At 34.7% G+C, this 22,329-nt stretch overlaps 1 protein-coding gene across 1 annotated transcript; it reads left to right on the plus strand.

The window, feature by feature from the left end:
* Nucleotides 1-18,329: 18,329 nt before the first annotated feature.
* On the plus strand, nt 18,330-21,960 carry LOC125869804 (uncharacterized). The gene is made up of 6 exons (XM_049550234.1): nt 18,330-18,472; nt 18,708-18,827; nt 20,423-20,644; nt 20,762-20,841; nt 20,938-20,967; nt 21,853-21,960. The coding sequence occupies exons 3-6, from the start codon at nt 20,425-20,427 to the stop codon at nt 21,958-21,960; spliced, it is 438 nt and encodes a 145-aa protein (XP_049406191.1). The 5' UTR covers nt 18,330-18,472; nt 18,708-18,827; nt 20,423-20,424.
* Nucleotides 21,961-22,329: the final 369 nt, after the last annotated feature.

Here is a 22,329-nt window from a genome sequence, read left to right on the forward strand (position 1 = left end):
CTTGTTATAGTAGTTCATTTAGAATTATGAGAAAGTTACAAAGTTTAGTCTTTTCTAGGATCAAATGCTCAAGCTCATTTTAAGAACTGAACAGACAGCTTTTGTTGTTTACTTTTTATAATTAAGATGGCAAATCAAAATACAAAAGTGTAGCAATAGGAAATGAGCCTTTTAAATCTCTTTGCATTTTCAATATTCGCGTGTTTGTTTCCATCTGTCGGCCATTCTACTTCTCTGACTATGATTTTCATGTTGGGAAAGCTAGCTGAAGGGATAGGGTTCGAGTCAGGGGAGTAGTAAATGTATGCATTTAAAGAAACACTAACTTTATCTGTTTGTTTCTTTGTAGGAAATTTGAAAATCGATAAGACTTGGATGCGTTGTACTGACACATCGAGTGATGTTTATTTAAAAGGAGTTGATAATTTTCTTCAATTTGCCTTTCAAAACTCCAAAGTAGAAGGTGAAATTCTTGATTTTGCTAGATATCCGCGTAATGTTAGACTTGGATTAGCATCTGATGGGGTAAATCCTTTTGGGAACTTAAGTGTTTCTCGTAGCACCTGGCCAGTGATTATTACTGTATATAACTTATCCCCTTGGATGTGCATGAAACAACCCTATTGCTACTTGTCTTTGTTGATACCTGGTCCTAAAGCCCCTGGAAATAATAGTGGAAATGGAGTGAAAATAGATAAACATGATTATGTTAGTGTTAACACTAAGAGAAAAATAGCTACAAATGAACCATTTGTACTTGCATCTCAAGTAGAACAAATTTTTTATGTTAAGGATAATCTTCATCCCAATTGGTCAATTGTTTTGAATGGTCATTCTAGTTACTTTACTGGAGGTGCTATTGACGAAGAGACCTTTCAACAAGATGATTGTAATGACTTCTCGCATAGATTTGAGGATGATGAAGACTTCATAAATTGGAAAAGAAATGATCTGGATGTTATTAGTACCTATGTTACTGTAGCTGATGATATTACTGAAGACAATGAATCAGAATCAGAAGCTAATGATGAAGTTATTTACTTTTACTTACTTTTGAGAGTTGATCTTAATTTTATTAAGTTACTCCAACTATATGTGAATTAGTATTATTATTTTGTTGATAATATTAGTTGAATTGAGTTGAAATATTATTATTTACAGGTATACGTTGATGAAGTTTTCAGTTACATGAAAAAAAAATTGTTATCAATATACTAAATACTTTTTTCAAAACACTTTTTGGCCACTAGGCCATTAATATACTAAATATTAATAGTTTTTAAGGGGATTTTTTTTCTCAAACTATTGACATCCATTGTTTGATAAAAACTTGTTCCCTATCCTTTTTATGTTGGGATACTCTTCGTTCCTATATCATTTTGTCATGACAAATTATTATACTATTAAGTTAATTATTGCCACATTTTTTGGTACTCGAAACAAAACGTTAATTATGTTAAAAATTTTATCTTAAATTTATTTTTATGAGTAAATTTTACTATTGTTCCAACTAGTTTCAACACGATCATGAAAAAACTTAATCATTAACTATGAAATTTTATCATAGTAAATAATTTATGACTATATCTTTTAGTATGCCACAATTTTTTTAACATGAAAAATATTTATTTAGCTACGAGTTTTTCTTCCAATAATTATAGTGGCTAAAAAGTTATTATTAGTACGGAAAATTTATATTTATGGCGAAAAATCACAGTCTAATAAAATTTCATTTTGGCAAAAAATTTATTGCTATATCTTATAGTTATTGCCACAATTTTTTTTATAACTTAAAGAAAACTTATTTATTTAGCTACAAATGTTTCTTCAAATAATTTATTGTGGCTAAAAATTATTATTACTATGAATTTACGGCAAATAATATTGAATTGCTACGATATTATATTATAGCCAAAACTCTATGGCTATTTCATTTAACTATAGCTACAATAGTTTATAACTTGAAGTAAAAGTATTTATATAGCTACAATATTTTGTGTCAAATAACTTATTGTGGCTAAAGAGTTACTATTGCTACAATGACTTTTATCGCGTGACAATAACGTATAATTAGCTATAGAACTTTGTTGTAACAATAAAATTATAGCTATTTAGGTCATTATTGCCACAATTTTTAGTAATTATAGCAAAAGTAAAGATTTAGCTTTATCAATTTAATTGTCGTGGCTATGAAATTTGACGAATTTTTTGATAGCCACAAATTGTGAATTTTTGTGGCTATTACTAAGTAATAGCTACGATTTTCAAATTCATAGCTTAGATTTCGTAGCTATAAATACATTTTCTTGTAGTCAACCTAGTTGCCACCATATATAACTAGAAGTCTCTCTCGACTTCTTGGCTCGACTCAACCTAGTTGCCACCACATCCCTCAGCCATGCTCAGGGAACCTGCCTACATACACAAATTTAAAGAAAAACAAAACTAAAAATAAGGTTAGTAAACTACAATTATCTAAAGCAAAGTTCAACTTAAACCAAAAACTTTCACGTAACACCACTCCCCGGTAGAGGCACCATTTTGATGTTTGTGTAATCAAGACACCTCTTACAGTTCGGGTGTCTACGATCGTACAATAGTTTAGTAACCCAACCAAGGGTTGGGGTCGAGTCCCAAGGGAGTAGGCGTGAGAATTAGCGGTTAACTGTGAATATGCTAAAGCTAATCATAGCTAAAGACTTTGGCAAATAAAAACATGACAAGTTAAAAGGGGTGATGCAAACGTCAATTATCAAATGGGGGTTTAGACAAGAAACAACTAAAAACAGTAAGAATAAGGAAAAATGCAAGTTTGGAGACGGGATTCTTGGGATGTGATTAGGAATACGGGATAGACTATATTATTAGGTACATGCTTGTAATAGAGAACTTATAGAGTAATTGCAACTAGGCTAGACTTTAATGGGGTTAAGCTCTCTCTCGAGCAACTTACCCCGTTTCAAATGGGTTTCTCTCGGACACCCACTTGCCGCATGAAGATCAGCCTACACCTTAGCCCACTAACTCTCTCGAGCCGAGTGTGTGGATATCGGACTAGGGTTCACTCTCTCGAGCTAAACTTCATGTCGACTCACTCACACTGGCCATCAATTTAGTAGTCTTAGTTTTATGACCTCTCTCTCGAGCAAACCGAAAACACATAAATAAACTTGTATTTGCAACTACAAATTCATTATATTCATCCACAACTACTAAACGAAATCACAATCAAACTACAATTAAACTATCAGCAATCAAAACCCAACAACTAATCTAACTCATATTCACAAAATCACACCCGACGAATTGGGTTTTTTAGCCACACATGTAAAAGAGATAAATAAGTATACCAAAATCAGTGTCCATCAATGGGTATGCTATATTTAGTCTTAAAACACGTCAAGAAGGAAGAATGAACAAGACCCAAGTCCAAAAACTTGAAGATGAAACCCTTGTAAATCTTCTTCTTCAAAACCCTTTTCTTCAAAACTTAGAGAGAAAAATGTCTAAAAATTGAATACTCAATAATATTCGGTACCAATTAATTATCTAATGATAAAATTTTAAATTGAACTAGTATTATAGTTTTTCAGAAGTGTGTTGCGAAAGGACGTTCGGTGAAGTTAATCGTGATCGCCGATGTACTTGGCGATCCGCCATTTGGTCTACTTCATCGCCTTTCAGCTTTTGCCTTCAGCATCCTAGCGTCTTGGAACATTGGTCGATGTAAACCTCATTCGCATATTTTTTCGGTGATGCACCGACTGCTCTTTTTCACTGCCGATTTGATCCTTTACTTCAGGGCTCAGCACACTGGAACAAAAGGTGAATAAGTGATCTATTGGCGATTCGCCGAATGAGTTCGGCAATTCGCATATCTTCATTTCTTCACTCTTTTGGCTTCTTTTGCTCCTTTTTGCTCAATAGTGTCCAAGCTTTCCTTCAAACTTCGAATACCTGAAACTCAAAGGTTTTCATCAGATATCGAAGCTAAACATGCATTTAAGGACACTAATTCTATCAAAATATAGCCCTAAATGAGTCCAAATCGTGGACTCATCTGCAACTCCCAAAATATGGTTTGTTTGGTCCAATTATGTTCAACACCATATCCAAGAAGTCTAGAAGGTGAAGCTTATGTAACTTTAGGTAACTGAGAAACTCTCTCCCAAATTTGATGCCCTGTGAGTAATGGATGTGGGGGGTCACTTTCAACCTTATTTTTCCTAAATGCATTTTTCATCTTTATAAACCCATGGTCCATTGGCAAGAACTGGCGATGACAATGAAGCCGTGTATTTTTTTCTCCCATGCCTTAAAGTGAATGCCTTACTATTTTCCATGCAATACAGACTTTCCAGCTGTCATCCAACCAAACAACATCCCGTAAGAATGAAAATCATTAATAGTCCACATTAAAGAAGCACGTATAATGAAATTATTCTTAGTTGATATATCATATGTCAAAGCACCTTCAAACCACAATTGTGTGAGCTTATCTATTAATGGTTGTTGATAGACATCAATCAAACTTTTTAGACTACAGGGACCTGGAATAACACAACTTAGAAAGATGTTGGGACTGGTCATGCACATTTCAGGAGGAAGATTATACGGAGTAAGAAATATCGGCCAGTATGAAAAAGGCGAAGCAAAATTAGAGAATGGTGTGAAGCCATCTACACACAACCCCAATCTAAAATTTCTTGGTTCACTAGCAAAATCAGGATATTCATTATCAAAATGCTTTCTTGTTTCACCATCAGATAAATAAGACAAGACACCCGGCGGCCTTCTATATTCACCATGCCATCTCATATGTGGGGCAAACCTCATCAATGCATACAACCTCTTTAACCTAGGAATGAGAGGTAGATAATGCCTCACCTTAACTAGGACCATCTTTCCAGCCAGAGTCCTTCTATAACGAGCATATCCACAAAACTTACAATTTTCTAATTCACTATCAGTCTTGTAAAACAACATGCAACCATTAACACAACAATGAATTCTATCATACATCAATCCTAACTTGGAAACCAAACACTTTGCCTGATAGAAGTTCTTAGGTATGTTAAACTCCGAATTAACTAGGTCACCCAAAAGATCAACCATTGAGTCCATAGCCGCATTAGGAACATTCCAATCTGATATAATATTCATTCGGACTCCCTTAACATAGTGGACGACTAGACTCTTCTAATTGATCATAGAAGCATCTTGCTTTTTCATTAGGAGCTTCATCAAAATATTGTTCCGATTCCATCCCACCTTGAACCCCAAAAGCATCATTGATCAGTTCATGAACCATATCATGTTCAACTCTATCCTGTTCAACCCTAATTTGACCATGTGGTGCAGTCATATTATATTCATCCACATGCATCGAATTATAAAACATATCATTCAATCCATCTATTTCTCCATGATTCATCCATACAAAATATCTAGGCTTAAATCCATTATGGTACAAATGAATAATAATTGTATCTGGTTTATAAAATTTAAGCACTTACATGCACTACAAGGACACCTAACCAATCCATTATTCTTGAAAATGTCAAGTGTCATTGTATGTTCAATAAAATCTCTAACACCGTCAATAAACTCACGTTTCAAACCACGCTACAAGAAAATGGGTCTTTAGCGAAAGAAAATTAAGTCACTAAAAGTGTAAATCCCGACGTTATTAGTCACTTAAGACCGGAAAGAAATTGGCCGTCTCCCATCGTTAGTAGCTCTGACGGTAAAAGTAGACGACCAAATTCTAGTCCGGTCGTTAAGAAATCTATAGTGACGGCATAAAAATTGGTCGTTAGATCTCTTTTGGCAATAACATTTTCCCTTCGTTAATTTTTATTTTGGTCGTAGATTAATTCAGAAAGAGATATTTTAGGATCTTTCAGAAACCGGAATCCTTCGTTAATTTTTATTGATATTTTTTTAAAAATAAATATTATTAAATGATAATTAGTTACGTTTTGTCCTTTGTGATTGGCAATTAAAAATAATTATTTCATATGTAATTGTACAAAATTTCATAACATATAAAATAGAGTCAATAATATGTATAAATGATTGATAATATATATAAGCATGGTATGTATTTAATTACATAAACCAAAGAGGTTTTAAAAATCCTACAAAAAGAAAACTTAGAGTCTAGAATATATAAGTAGATATCGTAATTAGTATTTTTAAGCAAATAGCCTAGATAATAAGTAAAGTAGGTTTAATAAATTCCTGCACTTCAACTTGGTTCATCTGCTAACATCTTCAATTGTTTTTCAACTCACTCCAAACTTGAAAATCCTTCGCGACTTCAAATTCTTGATCATCTGTTGCAAGGATAAAAGCTTGCATTAGTTAATTAAATAGTTCAATTGGTATGTTGTTGAGACATAAATGATGATTGTATAATTATTTTCTCATAAAAAAATCAGCAAGTATATTTTGATAGTAAATACTTTTGACCGTATACCTTAATTCTTAATAATACAATACCCATTCTAAAAAGAGAAATAATTAATCGATGCAAGAACATTGAAAGAGGAAATGATGATTTGTATGGTAAAGAATTTTGATAATACTTTTCCAGTGTGCTAAATTGAGTGGGCTTACTTCTGCATAAATTCAAGTCTGGTAAATAAAAAAAATTTGGTGCATAAATGTAGAAGTTGTTTCCTGTAACTTCTCATAATGTACTTCTCTATTCGCTTTATTTTTGTATTCTTATCTGATGCATCTTTGTCCAGTGTGGAATGATTTGTAGTTTCTAGGGACTAGTTCATCTTCTTTAATTGGACTTTGATGAGTATTCGAACTTCGAAGGGACAAAGACAATGGGAAAAGTAGAAATAATGTTCAAGCAAGGCGAGTTTCCGAAGTGCAAGTACTTCAACATGTATTAGAAATGCTCCTCTATTAATAAATGTAAAACCTACTCTAATATGAAAAGTAAGGATGGTATGAAAACTAAGGAGTTTAGTAGTTATTGTGATCTACAATGGGAATGCTTTCGAAGCCATTCAAAACATTGTGAATTCTTTCTAATTGGTTGAAGAGTCCTAAAATCTAGAAATGTTGATGTCAATGTCATGCTGTCTATGTGCACTTTTCATGTAGATATACCTTTACGTGAGCATGCCCTTGAGATAGAGGAGGAAGAACAATGGACCCTTCTAATTCAACTGTATTGAAGTAAACCCTGTAGTTATCACGCAACCTCGGTGCTGGCGGGTTCTTCACCCTTTCTACATCTCTGATTAGATTACCACCATGAACCTTAGCATGCACATTAACAACCCCAGGAGGCTGCAATTCAACTCCATCACCTAGATTCTCTCCGATTGGATTGTTGTGAACCCCTTGTTTATTCATTTTTCTCAAAGTTTTACTCAACTTTGGATTGTAGGGGGTTAATGGTTTTCCTCGACTCAGTGCACTTGGCATACACTAGAGTAGAAACCTGTAGAAAACAAAAACAAAAGAAAAATGTAAAATTAGGAAATACTTGACTAACGTTCAATAATGTAGTTAAACTTCATCAAAAAGTTTTATTCCTCAGCAGCGGTGCCAAAATTTGATACGCTCAAATTACACCTCCCTAAAGAAGCATAAGCGATCGTTGTCAAATAAAGAACACAAGTTGTAGGTCGATCCCATGAGGAATATGGTTCAGACTTAAACTTAACTCACTATTATTTTGGTTTAGTCAAACTATTTTCGAGAAAACTAAACTGGGGGGTTTTGTATCTAAAATAACAGATTGTTGATTAAGTAACAAGTAAATAAGATTCAAACTTTGAGTTATCAATATGAGAGAGAAACTAGGGTATATGTGTTCCCCATAAGCTCTTAACGTAGTAATCGTAACAATAGTAATCCTTTCCTAGTTTTTTCATGCAAAGTTGGTAAGTTAAGTATCCCTAAGTAATTGGTCCTCCAAGTAGGGAATGTCACCACGCACCTTGGTCGGGCTACAAGTGTATGCTTTACTAACTCTTACCTTTACCTCAGATTAGTCATCATATCAACGTATGGCTTAGTTTTCACCCTCACTCTAATTGATACTCGACTATTAGATAACACCCACTAAATCTATGTTGTTTAATCCTTTTCTAATACATTACCTCCTTGGTCCAGTAAGTAGGAACGAGGCGAGTTCTAACTTTGTGCACCGTTAAAAAGACTACTAGATGAAAGGATTAACAATACATGTATAAACACTATTCAAGAATTAATTATTATTAATACTTTGTTAATTGCTCATGGTTCCCACAACCCTAGTTGTGGATTTAGCTACTCATGCTTGAGAGATCACAATTCATAATTGGGTAAAAAGAATTCAGAACTTACAAGAAGAATTGATGAAAACCCAGATCTTGAATTGAAATTCAAAGTAAAAATTGTATCAAACAAATTTCGGAAATCAAATTGCTAAGAGTTCGTAAATTAATTCCAAAGAACCAAAAACTAGAAGTTTACAATAATGTCTAACCCCCAAAAATGAGGTTTATAACTCCTATTTATAGAAAACAAATCCTAACTTAAATAGGAAATAAATTGTCAAGATGCGGTTTCGATCGACGCTTTAACCTACGGATCGTGGGTCAACCTAAGGTCCGTATGTCCTCTTAGTGCCTCAACACTTGGAAAAATTCATCAAGTACTGTAACCTTCAACTCTCAAATCACCATCGATGTTTGTGCAAGATGAGTCGTGGTTCAACTTACAGTCCATCATCTGCTTGTGGTTCCACAGTTGGTTAGACTTCCCTGATGTTCCACTTACGATGCATCACCTACAGTCCATGGACTGGACTATGGTCCATCCTGGCATTCCGTGGACTGGTAACTGAAATTTAACTCCCAGACCAGGACCTAGGACTGCCCATCCACGGCCCGTCGTTGCACCTACGATCCGTGGGTGGCTCCGTTGGAGGTCACTTCTGCACTTTTCAGCTTGCATCTTCATCAACTACATCCAAGTCTATTTCCTTCAAACATTATACACAAAACTTTAGTTCAAATACAAAATAGCCCAAGACGCACACGAACTCTAAGTGAAACGCATCAAAAATATTGTAAACTCACAGTATATCAATTGTTCAAACCTAGGGTTATTGAATCTTAGGGATTCATTGTAATTTCGCTGCTATAGTTTCTATGATATTAATCACATGTTTCTTGCAGAATTAGTATAGTCCCGTGTATAAAACTCAAAAACCCTAGCTTGTGTTAGTTAGCTATATTCATGAATTAAGCTTGCTAGGCAGATTAGTCAGACAATCATGCTTCAGAATTTCAATGCCATATCTTTCAATATATGTATGAGGCATTCATAGATAATAATCAGTATTTTGAGCCATCTAGTATTACAATGAATTTTAGCTTTATATTCAGTTGGGAGTAAGCTTAGCACTGAGCGGACAAAGGGATGATGTCTCATCTTTTAGCTTAGGCTGAGACCTTTAGTAGCAATCCCTGAGTCCCAAAACTACGACACCGATGTAGGTTTTGAAGGGGTCACTCATAAAATTAGGCTTGACACCCTTGTCGTGTGTGGAAATCAATTAGTGGATCCATGTCAGACTTGTTCGTACCCTTGGCAACGTATGAACACCCTTCCATCCAGGGTTACAAGTTGGCCCCATGGTTAGCTAAGTTTAGGGTATGTCAGTTAATAGTATCTCCCACAGGAAAATTCATGTTGCATTGACCATGTATTCAATATTTATTTCAATATTCAGTTCAACATGTTACATCGTCATGATTAGTACTTTCTCAATGCATCCAGTTAATTTTTCAGTTAAGCTTTACTATATCTAGTTCCATGTTCAATTCTATATTGTTCATCTTAGTACATATCCCTCATGCTTAGTACATTCAAAGTACTGACGCATACTTTTGTGCTACACCGTTGTATGATGTATGTTGAGGAACTCAGCATCCAGACCACACTTAGCTCCACTTCCATTTTGTACTCAATAGCTTCAGTGGTGAGTCCTCATATGTCAAGGACGATAGTAATTCTTTACTTTTTAGTACTTACTCTTCAGTTTTAGACTTGTTAGAGTTAGTTGGGTGCATATCCCAGCAACTCAGATCAGTTAGAAGCTTTCAAACATAGATTAGATTCAACTTGAGTTGTTAGTGTTGCTTTCAGTCATAACTATACTCTTCATATATTATATATATTCAAATATTTTTTGTTTTCCCTATTTCAGATATTGAAATGTTTTTAGCTTCTGCAGGGTGCATGTTTTAATCAAACTTGTATAGATATGTCATGTCATAGGTTAACTTGGGGTCATTTGTGACACTAAGCACTGTGCTGCGTCTAGGGGGTAGCCTTTGGGCATGACAGTCCCAACCACTCCTATGATGTTAGAGAGGCTATGTTGGACAAAGTTTAGATTTCCATATTTATATTTCAATGTTTTACTTATTTCATATTTTCTCTATATGATCTTGACATTATTTTGAGTCTTCATCAATTATGTTGTACTCTATAGTTTATCATATTTCTTTACATTATGCTTGTAACAGGTGGCTTGTTTAGGGTATTTTGGGATTCTCTTATTCATGTCACAGCTAGGGGAATTTTGTGTCGTGACAAGGCCTTTAGCAATTGAATTCGGGTAAGTAAGACTCGCGGTATCAAACTGGGCATAAATGAGTTAGTATAGAATGTCAAGGATAAAAGTTTTCTTTCGAAATACGGGATTTGGGGAAGATTAACAAGTCTTTGATTACGCGCTAGCCATTATAGATGGTGTCACACTTCTATAGCATGATGAATTATGTCGGTTCTATAGTGAGTGAGTCACGATGGTGACACTACTACAGTAGGGTTAGTCAAGTTTTAATACAGAAAAAGTGTAACACCCCGTAATCTAGTAGACTAGACTAGGGTTTAGTGTGAGAGCAACAAGTCAAGGAACAGGGCAAGAGCCAAGGGAAAAGGGCTAGGGCTGCCCAACTCTCCCTAAGCACTACCCACCTTCCCACTAGAGCCTTCACGGCCCGTGGTGGTTACCACGGCTCATGGGACCACTTGTGGTGGTGAGGCAGTGGCTCCCCAAGGCTGCCCCAAGTTGGCCTCCTCCACAGGAGCCACTTCACGGACCATGGTGGTTACCACGGCTCGTGGGAAGGCTCATGGTGGTGCCTTTGATTTTTAAGGTCCAAGGGAATGTGGCTTAGCCACTAGTTCAACACCACAAAGAGGATCACAGCTCGTGGTGCCTCTCATGAAGGGTGGACAGTGGGCTGCCAAGTGGGGGTAGATTGGGACTTTCCGGTTTTAGTTAAATTAAAGTGGGATCGTTTTGTCTAAGCCTAGAACACCAATATAAGTAATTTTAACCCTTTAAACTCACCATTCAAGACATTATTTCCAAAACCCCAAATGAATCCCAAAGTTCTTGTCAAATATTTTTCTCTCTAGAACTTGAAGAAGAAGAAACAGTTGGAGCTTGGGTCAAGATCAAGTCTCCAATCCTCAAGAAATTGTGGGCTTTGTTATCAAGGTATTATGGATTTTCATCCATGGATTCCTTTTATACATGGAGCCCCCATGATTTTCCCCAATTTAGAAGAAGAATTCCTTAATTCTAGTTAGGGTTTCTTCTAATGTTATGGGTTTTGATCCAAATGAGTGGATTATGAATATTTATGGTTGAATTTATGGAATTATATTTTATTAGGATTAACTTACATATACCCATGCCTAACCTATGTCTAGAAAGATGAAATTCATGAAAGTGGGATTTATGCCATGAAAGGGGAAATTGAGGATTTAGAGGTAATCTTCTAGGATTGATGAAATACAATGTAGATTGCTTTAGGGTAAAGAATATAGACATGAATTGATTAAGATTAAAGTATACATGATTTATCATGATTAGTAGTGCTTGAGATTGAAGCTTATATAATGAATTATAACATGTAGGCTTTGAGATTAGAGTTGTCTTAGGATTAACGCATGAATGATGAATGATAATTAGTAGAGCTTTTAGAGTAAAGCCTACATGATGAACTATGATTATTAGGGTTTTGAGAGTAAAGCTTATATTCTGAATGTTGATTTATAGATAGAATTATTGTGGAAGGATTTGCCCACATGACCTACTCTATGAATGTACGAATGTATAATTGTGAAAGGTTTTCTTACATAGAAGAATTCTAGGTTGAAAGGTTTCCTCACCTAAAATGAATCAAAGCATGTTTGACTATGATAGCTTGAAGTAGTGATATGAGATCCCTTCATGAATATCCTGACTTGGTAAGACAAGACCATGCATGGTAGCTTGAGTTAGTAGATCTCATGGATAGTCTTGGATTAAGTAATAATACCTTTTCAAAGGTTAGCTTGAAGTAGCATGATAGGATGCTTGCATGATATCATGACTTGGTGAGGCCAAACCATTTCATTGGTAGCTTGGATTGAGTAATAGTACCCTTCCTTGAGTAGCTTGGACTTGCATGAGAGGATGTCTTCCATGATAACTTGGTCTAGCATAATGATATGATTTTCCTTGATAGCCTTGAATTGGTAAATAGTAATCTTTCATGGGTAATAATTTGTCTTGGATTAGTAAATAAATACTCTTCCTTCAATAGTAGAAATAGCTAAAGAAGTACTAGTCCCTAACCAAAGTAGCATAGTTATGATGAAACAAGTTTACTCTATGTAGATGTATTGTAAGCCTTTTTTAGTATGACATTTACTTGTATGATGATAGGTTAGCTTGGATTGTTTCTTGAGTTGCCTTCCTTGATATGTTTTACTAGAGGTGGATTACCCAAGTCCTAGCTAAGGATATGTTGAGGTTACTTGAGGAGTGTTCCTTTTTCATTATGATGATCTATGTGCATTCATTATGCTTATGAATTATGTTGTTATCTATTATGATTATGGTATATGTCTTTTGTTGACTAATGCCTATGTTATGCTTATGTTGATGTTTATGCTAGCTATCATATTTAAAACATGTTTGTACTAATGCATACTCTTGCCTACATTCTTATCAAATGTAGGGTCCGGTGATATCGACTTTCATCCCCGTGGCTCAGATCATAGTAGAGCAAGACTTGAAGTTTTGGTTAATCCTCATAGCATTCGAGAATTTGACAACTATGTCCTTATGTCTTTCATATTATGTTTAGAACTATTGAATGGGATGTGTCCCAAAGATATATGTTTTAGATGGTTTGAGACAAGTGTAATAGACTTCTGCTCATTTTATAAAAGACTTTGATGTTATTGAAAATGTTTTAAATTTATGCTAAATTCTATTAGCTTATGTTATGAAAGCTAAGTGACTTGTATTAGGTCCTTCGGGGTCTTGTACGTCATGTTACATCTAGGGTATACCCCTGGGTCGTGATAAAAAGTTTCCAAAACCTCTTATTTTCTACATTTTGTTCTTTGGAAAAAAGGGAGGCGATTTAGGGTTGTTTCCATATTGTTTCCACCAATCTCTTTGATAGGTTAGTGAATTACTCAATTAACTTGTATAGAGTTTTACCCGTGGGGAGGGTTTTGACTTGAATTAATGTTGGGAAAAGTCGTGGTTTGGGTAGAGTGATCATGAATTGGTCTGAGGTTAGAATTTGTGTATTGCAGGTTTAATTAGGCCATTGTTCATTGATTGCTTGTATTTTATTATGTTTTAGAATAAGAACGATCAAAGGCATTATAAAGGGAAAAATGTCACGACCCAAGGGTACACCCTAGATGTAACATGGCATACTTGACCCTGAAGGGGTCTCATACAAGCCCTTAGCATATTATAACATAAGATAATAGAAAAGTACGAAAATTTTCAAACTTTATCCATACAATCGAAGTCTTTTATAAAGCAAGCGGAAGTCTTACTACACTTTGTATCAAACCATCTATAACCATGGAATAAACATTGGGACGAATCCCATACAAAAGTCTAAAACATAACATGAAAGACATAAAAGTAAATGGGGGCTTTATCCTCGATCCTATGAGGAATCACGAAGTCTTCAACTCCTTGCACTTCTAGAACTTATCCTCAAGAATGGAACTCAAAATCACCGGACCCTACATTTGATGAGAATATAGGCAAGAGTATGCGTTAGTACAAAAGTACTAAATATGGTAGCTAGCATAACATCATAATAGCATAACATAAGGGCTAGTCAACATAACACATAATCCATATGCATAAGAGATACTTCATGAAACATAAACTATAAGCATAAGAGATAATACCATAATCATAAGCAAAGTCTACAACATAGGCATCATATAAGCATTATTCAACTCCTAGTCATTCATACCATAAGAGAACTATTTCTCAAGTAACCTCAAGAATACTTGTGCAATGCATGGATGAGACCCCATAATCCCACCCACACTAAGTATCACTTTTAGGTCATCATAATCATACTTACCACCTTTGGATCTCATCCTTAAATTGTTTCTCATAGACAAGGGAATCTTCACTTTTAGTCAAACATATCAAGGAAAGAATTATAGCAACATTCCATGCTAAGCATATATCATATACGCAACTCTCATATTAGAACATGCTCACAATACTTCCTTGAAGTAATTTAGTTCCATCACATACATGCTACTTATATTAGGGACTTGTCTGTCATATTCAAATAGCCATGGAGGAGTACTTGTTTACTAGTCCAAGACAAGTCATTACTCATGAATGGTCATAATTAACCTATTCAAGGCTACCAAGGAAAAGTACTATTAGTCAATCCAAGCTAAGCATGCAACACCTAATTGACATACTTCATAAGTAGCTTTAAGTTATACTTGTGCAATGCATGAATAAGACCCCATAATCCTACCCATGTTAAGTACCACTTTAGGCTATCATACATCAATGATTACAATTTATCATTCTAGACTACCAAAGAATAGCACTCTATTAGGCTAGACCAAGCTACCAAAGGAATAGAATACTAACATGCAAGTCCAATCTAAACAAGAAAAGTCACCATATTGGGTTAGACCAAGCTATGATGAAAAAACATATGAATCATGCAAGTCCAAGCTATTCTAGGAAGGGTACAAGTGTTCCATCCTAGCTACCATGAAATAGTCTAAGACCAACTAAGTCATGCTACCTTACAAGCACCATAATATGCTAATGTAAGCTACCCTTAGTAGAGTATGATTTCTTAATCCTAAGCTACCCTTAGGAGAGTATGATTTCTCAATCCTAAGCTACCATGAAATGGTCTTGGCCTAACCAAGTCATGCTACCATGCAAGCATCCTATGATGATGCTAATGTAAGCTACCCTTAGGAGAGTATGTGTAACACCCTAGATTTGTGAAGGAAAATATTGCAGAATTTTCAAATTTGGCAGGTGCCCAATCCGCATCGGGATTTAGACAGCTTTTAAGTCAAGGGTATTTTTGTATTTTCCCACTCTTCTTTTAATTCCTAAATTAAAAAGGTTTTAGTTAGTCATTTAAAATCCTAGAAACCTAACTAGAGCTTACCTAAGTCATTTAATTAACTAAAACAAAAGAAAAGAAGAGAGTAGAGAGACGGGCGGCCGAAACCCTAGCTAAACACTAGCCACCACCAAAAAATGCTAAAAAGTCACCGGAAAAGTCAAGTCCATCCCTAGTTGATAGTTTTTCGTGGATATTTCGTCACCATGTATGTTAGATTTCAATAATGGGTCCCTTTCGCCCGTTAGATCCCTAGAATTCAGACGATTCTTGATTTCATGCTATGAGCGAAATTACGGTTCTTGAACGTTTCTTGATCTTGGGTTTTATAAGTTAGAATGATCCAAAGATTGATTGTTTTTCAATGATTATGAATGAACCCTGGTAGTTCCTAAAGTTATAGCCGATTTTCATGAAGAGACTGTTTTAAAAACGTTCAGATTTAGAAATCACATTTTTACTATATGTTCTAACGTCCAAACAACATGTCATGTTTTAGCTATGTTTTAATGATCCAAATCAGCATGTCCCGTCTTCTTCAGATTATCGCATGAATGTCAGAACCCTAGCTATGTATTTCTTTAGTTCTTGAATTACATGTGTTACGTCAGACATTATCAGAAATCAGTTATACATGCCTCAGTATTATGCATCAATGTCAGTTTAAATTGTTGCGTTCAGTTTGAATGTCTAAATTTGAGCTATTCAGAACAATTACAGAAAATCAGTCGTAATCAGTTTACTACTAAATTCATTGGGACTAGCATAATAACGAGTTGGACTGGGGTTTAGCGTACTCAAATAGTCCCAGAACTACTAGCCAAGTAGGTTGTAAGTCCCTTCCATGGGCAACATATTAGTGATCACGCCAGCATGCCTTTATACCTCTGGCAGGGTATATTGGGTCCTCTCGATGGGGCGTATACATCGGACTCCATATTCAGCTCGTGTGGTTTTATTATCGATGATTAGTAGCTCCCACAAATCAGTTAGACTCAATTTGCATTGACCATGTTTAGTATTCAGTTTCAGCATGTCATAGTTGGTCATTGCATACAAATCAGTCATGTTTAGTATTTTTTCGGCATTCTATCATATCCATATATATGTCATTGCTTTTTGCTTGGTCAGTTATATATGTATTACAGTGATACTCCATCCTCATGCTCGGTACCTTTTAGTACGGACGCATATTTTGAGCTACATCTTCTTGTGATGTCGGTTCAGACTATCAGCATCCAGATTGCACTTAGATCGTTTTTCCGATTTTCAGCTCAGCAAATTAGTAGTGGTGAGTCCTCATCCTCCGAGGACCAGAGACATGATATCCTTACTACTTTCAGGTTTTAGTTTCAGTTTTGCTAGATCTAGTTGGGGCATGTCCCAACATTTCTAGTCAGTTTAGAGGCTTACTTTCAGACATACTTAGTTTCAGCCTAGTATGAGTTAATATCTTTTGTATTAAACTCTCTCAATTATAGTATATGGGTATTCTCCATCTTTTCTTTATTTATGAATTTATTTTTTGCATCAGTTATTTTTATTCATGTTAATTATAGTATGCTCAGATTATGCCAGTAGGGTTAGCTTGGTGTCACGACCCGGGATCACCCCCTAGTCGTAACCCGCGTACTCGACCTCGAAGAGGTCTAATACAAGCCTCTTAGCATTCATTCATCGCATAGACACTAAAACCATAAGGAATTAAAAACTTTCTTTACCAAGAAAACATTTCATTAAAAAAAAAATAATAGCAAGCGGAAGACTTTCTAGACTTTATACATGATGTCTCAAAACCATCTAATACTTTAGAGTACAAAATTTGGGACCAATCCCATACACAACTTAAACAATACTAAAAAGACATAAAAGAAAATATGGGGTATTGTCCTCGAATATATGAGGACTCACCAAGTCTTCATCTTCAACACTTAGAAACCTATCAAATAGCCATGACATGTCACCATCTCCAAATCCCTACACTTTAGTCAAAAAGGGAAAGAAAGGGGTTAGCACAATTAAGTACTAAGTATGGAAGCCATGCAAAAACATGCTAAAAGGGACATTTATTGGAGAAACATTCTTTTATGCCATTTGGTAAAACTTCATGAAAAATAATACAAGTATAAGAGTCACAATATCCAACCATAACCAACATACAAGTCATTAACCACTTTAGCACATACTCCACACATAACCCATTCCTTCACCTTAAACCATCCACCTCAAGTAACCCTTGGACAACACTTTGTGCAATGTATGGATAGCGTCNAAATCAACAAGTAAATTCAATTATTTCCTGTGTGTACATTTTATAATGCACATACAAATTTACCGTTCTTGGAAGAAGCAGAAATTGACTAAGGCAGGAAACTTTGTGAAGACAATAGAGTCTGAAAGATCTGTATCAATCATAGCTCAACCATTTTTACACGTTCTGCTGTTCTGCTTACGTCATTCATCTAATGCTATTTTAATTTTTACATCGCTATGTTGCAACTTTTTAAGTACTTTATTGCTATTCTTTGTTACCACAAATAAAATGTTGGGCCCGTGCTAGCACGGGCCATTCCCATCTAGTCATCATATTTAGAAATGAGACTTTGGGTTGGACGAACACGGCAGCAGATAGCAGTACCAAATGTTACATGAGATGTACTATCCACAATTTAACTTTTTTAAACTTTTTCCTTCTCACACACAAACACGTGTATTCCACTTAAAGTACAATGTTTTCTTTCTTTTTAACACAAACACGTGTATTCCACTTAAAGTACAATGTTTTCTTTCTTTTTAGCTTTTGCCTTCTCTCACACACAAACACGTGTATTCCAGTTAAAGTACAATGTTTTGTTTCTTTTTGGTCATTTGCCTGCCTTTTCAACTTCTCTTTCCAAGTCTCTTTCTTCAGTCTATTTCCTCCTCTCACCTACATCTTCTCTCTTCTTTGTTTATTAATCCTGTTGGCAAATTACAAACTACAAAAGTTTTGAGATTCAGCCAATTTTTTGGTAAGAATCAATTGGATTTTTCTGATCTTGCTTTATTATAATTTGTACTAATTTGAAAGATTTTATATTTGTTACTTTCTAATGTTTTGAATATAATTGCTTGTTACAATTCAGTACATTAAGTAGTTTTACTTGATCTACACATGCGATTGTGCATCAACGGTGTTTGATGTTATGTCTGAGTCATTTTATATGGAGTATTTGATTATTATTTTTGGTTTTTTTTTCCTTGTAGCAGGCAAAACTCTTCGTCATTTGGGCTTTCCAGTACTATTAACAAGCTTCTGTTCTTTCTCTCAAGTTTCAGGGGTGTTTCACTGTTTCTGTTCTTGCTGCCCATGTTTTCAACCAATAGGTATATATTTTTGGATTAATTTTGTTCGTACCTTCTTCTTTTTTTCTTCATCATTTTCCCCCTTTTCGGACGTCTTCATTGATATTGTGGAAAGTTTGCTCTTAGATTTGCAAAACTTTCTTACAGGGGGTGCGTTTTTGCCTTGATTCGTTTGGTTTATGTGTTCTTTAATGTTCTCTTTGCTAATCTAAATTAACACCTTATCTATGTCCTATATTATACTTGGGAGGTAAAAAAGAAAGTCTTATCCCAAAATAAGAATACTATCAAGAATGTCAAACCTTGTGAATATATTGTTTACAACCTCACATGTTTTACTTGTTTTGGTATTACATTCTCTGAATCAAATAATTATTTAGAAGATCAGAATTTTCTTCGGATTTGCTCCTTCTGCTACTCTTTTCTCTGCAAAATTGATGCAATTTTTCGCTCCAAATTGGTTCTCCTTTGGCGTTGGTAAGAGAGGTTTTCGTCTTTCTGTGGGTTAGGTTTTCCCTTTTTCTTCAACAGTTTATTTTTCATGGCCTCTTACCGTTTGAAATTTGTACAATTTTCCATTTATAAGGAGATTGTCAAATGGCTATTCAAAGTTATTGCATGTCACTGTTTCACTAAATGTTGCTCATATGTTCGTCGGAAAATTCTGAAACTTGGTGCTGGCCCTAGCATTGCCGGGAAATAGCTGCTTCTATACTCATAAGTTCGTACTTTATAGAGTTGCTACGTATTAACCTCCCAATATCATGTTGGAGCAGAGATTGGACTTGTAGTTGTACACATTACTTTAAAGCATTTATATTAGCGACAATAATAGTGTTATGTTATGTCATAAAGTAAATGCTTATGTTATATCAATTCATACTTTTATAACATGCAAAAATTGATTCCTGGCTATAATCGGTATCCTTAGGACATAGAAACTACTATTGTGCTCCTTACCCCTCTATTATGCAGTTGAAAGTTCAAAATTACTATAAAATTTAATTTCAGTTGAAATATATGTCAACTTGCTTCCGATAACTCTGGACGAGTTAGAATTCATAAAATAAATAAGTTAATAATGACGATTTGAGATACCAAATTAGAAAATTGAAATATTGTCTGAAAATTACAAAACAAATCCGTTATTGAATTCCCACCATTTATTACATACTGTTGTTTAGTTTGTTTTACCCTCAACTGTTTTGACGGACGAGGGAATAAGATGAAATACAGAAAACAACCATATGAACGGTAGAATTATATGAACAATTTCTTTGGAGCACAAAGACTGCTTATATATTGAAACAAAGTTTCTTTTTTGCACCTCATGTGTATTAAGTTTTCTTGCTTCACGTTATTTTTATTTATTTTACTATTTATGGATATGAATAGGTTAACTTTCTACCTTCATATCGTAAAGTAATGAAACTACTAATAATAGTTATTGTTCAACTACTATTGTTCAACAAATGTTCAACAGAACATTGAGTGTATTTGCCATTCTGTACAATCATTTACTGTTGTCTGCATTTTTTTTTGTCAATTCTATGTATTCTTTTCAGATTACATTAAGTTATAAATTCATTTAACAAATCATAAACTACTCGAAACAGGAATGGAAGAAAATAGAGATAATCTGTCTGTCCAAGAAAGAACTTCTGACAGAAATTTGCGTCGCCGTACTAGATATGCACAGATGTCACCAGAGAGAAAGGAATTAGTTTTATCCCAGCTAAGAGAAAAAAGGGCTGAATCGAAAAGACAAAAACTCCTTCATCAATCAAATAGTACTGGCGCTCTTACAATCATCACTTCTTCGTTATCTCCTCAACAAGGTGAGCTAACCATATTCTTATCTTCCTTCTGTGAAATGTGTCTTTTGAATATCTATAGCTATAGTTAGACGCTCCAGCTCACCTACTCTTACTACAGTTATTTTCCTCATTTTGTAGTTGAAGCTTCCAAAGCTACAAACCTACCAGTTACTTCAACTAGAAAAGAATGTATAGTTAATTACTTATCTACCTTCGAAGTAGGTCAGTTCAAAAATAGTACTTCAACTATTTTGACTATATTGATTTTTAATAATTGGCTAGCTATCTTTAAATATTGTTATTCCTCATACTAGGATCAACATCGACTGCATCTCATACTGCAGGTAAATTACATTCAAGATGTACTACAAATAGAGGTATGCTTCTTTCTACCAAAGTAATAAAAATACATGTATTGTCGTGCCTTTATATAACAAATTATTGCTTTTTACCATGCACAGGTAGAAATAAGTTAGAAGTCAATCTACAAAATTATAATTTATTGCCAAAAGATTACTTACTTTTAAAGAAAGTTCCAAATTGCAAATTTTGTGCAACAAAAAGGTTTCAATATGAATCACCAGGTTTTTGTTGTGATAGTGGATCAATTAGACTAATTTCTCATAACATGCCTACTGAGTTGCGAAATTTGTTCTTGGGTGACTCTAAAGAATCTCAACATTTTCGCACTTACAGTAGAGCCTACAATAACATGTTTGCATTCACTTCACTTGGAGTACAGTATGATAGACAATTAGCAAAGAAAAATCATGGCATCTATACATTTAAAGTCCAAGGACAAATGTATCACTTCATTGATGATTTGATACCCTGAGCAGGAAAAGGAAAAAATTTACAGTTATATTTCTATGATAACGAAAATGAGCTAACAAATCAAATGACGTTATCAGATAATCTTAATGAGCTGATTGTTACAAAGCTCATGGATACACTAAAAGTTAATCCTTATTCTACTTTTCTAAAATCGTTAACAATTGTTTCAAATTTATATATGTATATATATGCCAACAACCCAAGTACGAACACAACTCTAAAATGTTGTACCAATAGCATTAAACATTGTACTACACCATTTGAGCCATATTCCCTAGAAAATAAACACCTGTACTACATGTGTCTATCTCTTCTAATTTTCAATAATTTTACTTTGGTTCTTTTTCTACTTTTTCTATTTTTCATTTTCCTCTTTCTCACTCTTGGTGGAGAAGGACAAGAAGAGACTTAGAAATGGAGGTATTACATTTTTGGAGAGGAAGAGCTTGATGGAAAATCAGAGGAGAGTGATTCGAGTCCGAGCTGATGCATCGATTTGGTGATGAAATTTCATATTTGACTAGGGAAATTCAAGGTAATTTTTCATTCTAATCGTTTTTCCGCCGAAGGGGGCTTGGATGAACTCCTTTACCATAAACTGGCTCTGTCCATGATTGTTTCTGATTTTATGTTTTATATGCAGTATAGTTATATATTCTTGGTTGTGATTCTGTTTGGTATTTACATTCTACTGTCTTTCATTATACATTTTATAGTTGCTGAAATTTGGGATTCTCACACTAATTATCACTGATTTTGTGTTTTATATGCATCTCATTTATATATTCTTGCTCGTGATTGTTCTTTTGCTCGATTGGTGTTTACCTTTATTGTCTTCATTATGCATTTTGTAGTTGCTGAGACTTGGGATT

This window comes from Solanum stenotomum, chromosome 7 (genome assembly GCF_019186545.1).
Source record: "Solanum stenotomum isolate F172 chromosome 7, ASM1918654v1, whole genome shotgun sequence".
Lineage (NCBI taxonomy): Eukaryota > Viridiplantae > Streptophyta > Magnoliopsida > Solanales > Solanaceae > Solanum > Solanum stenotomum.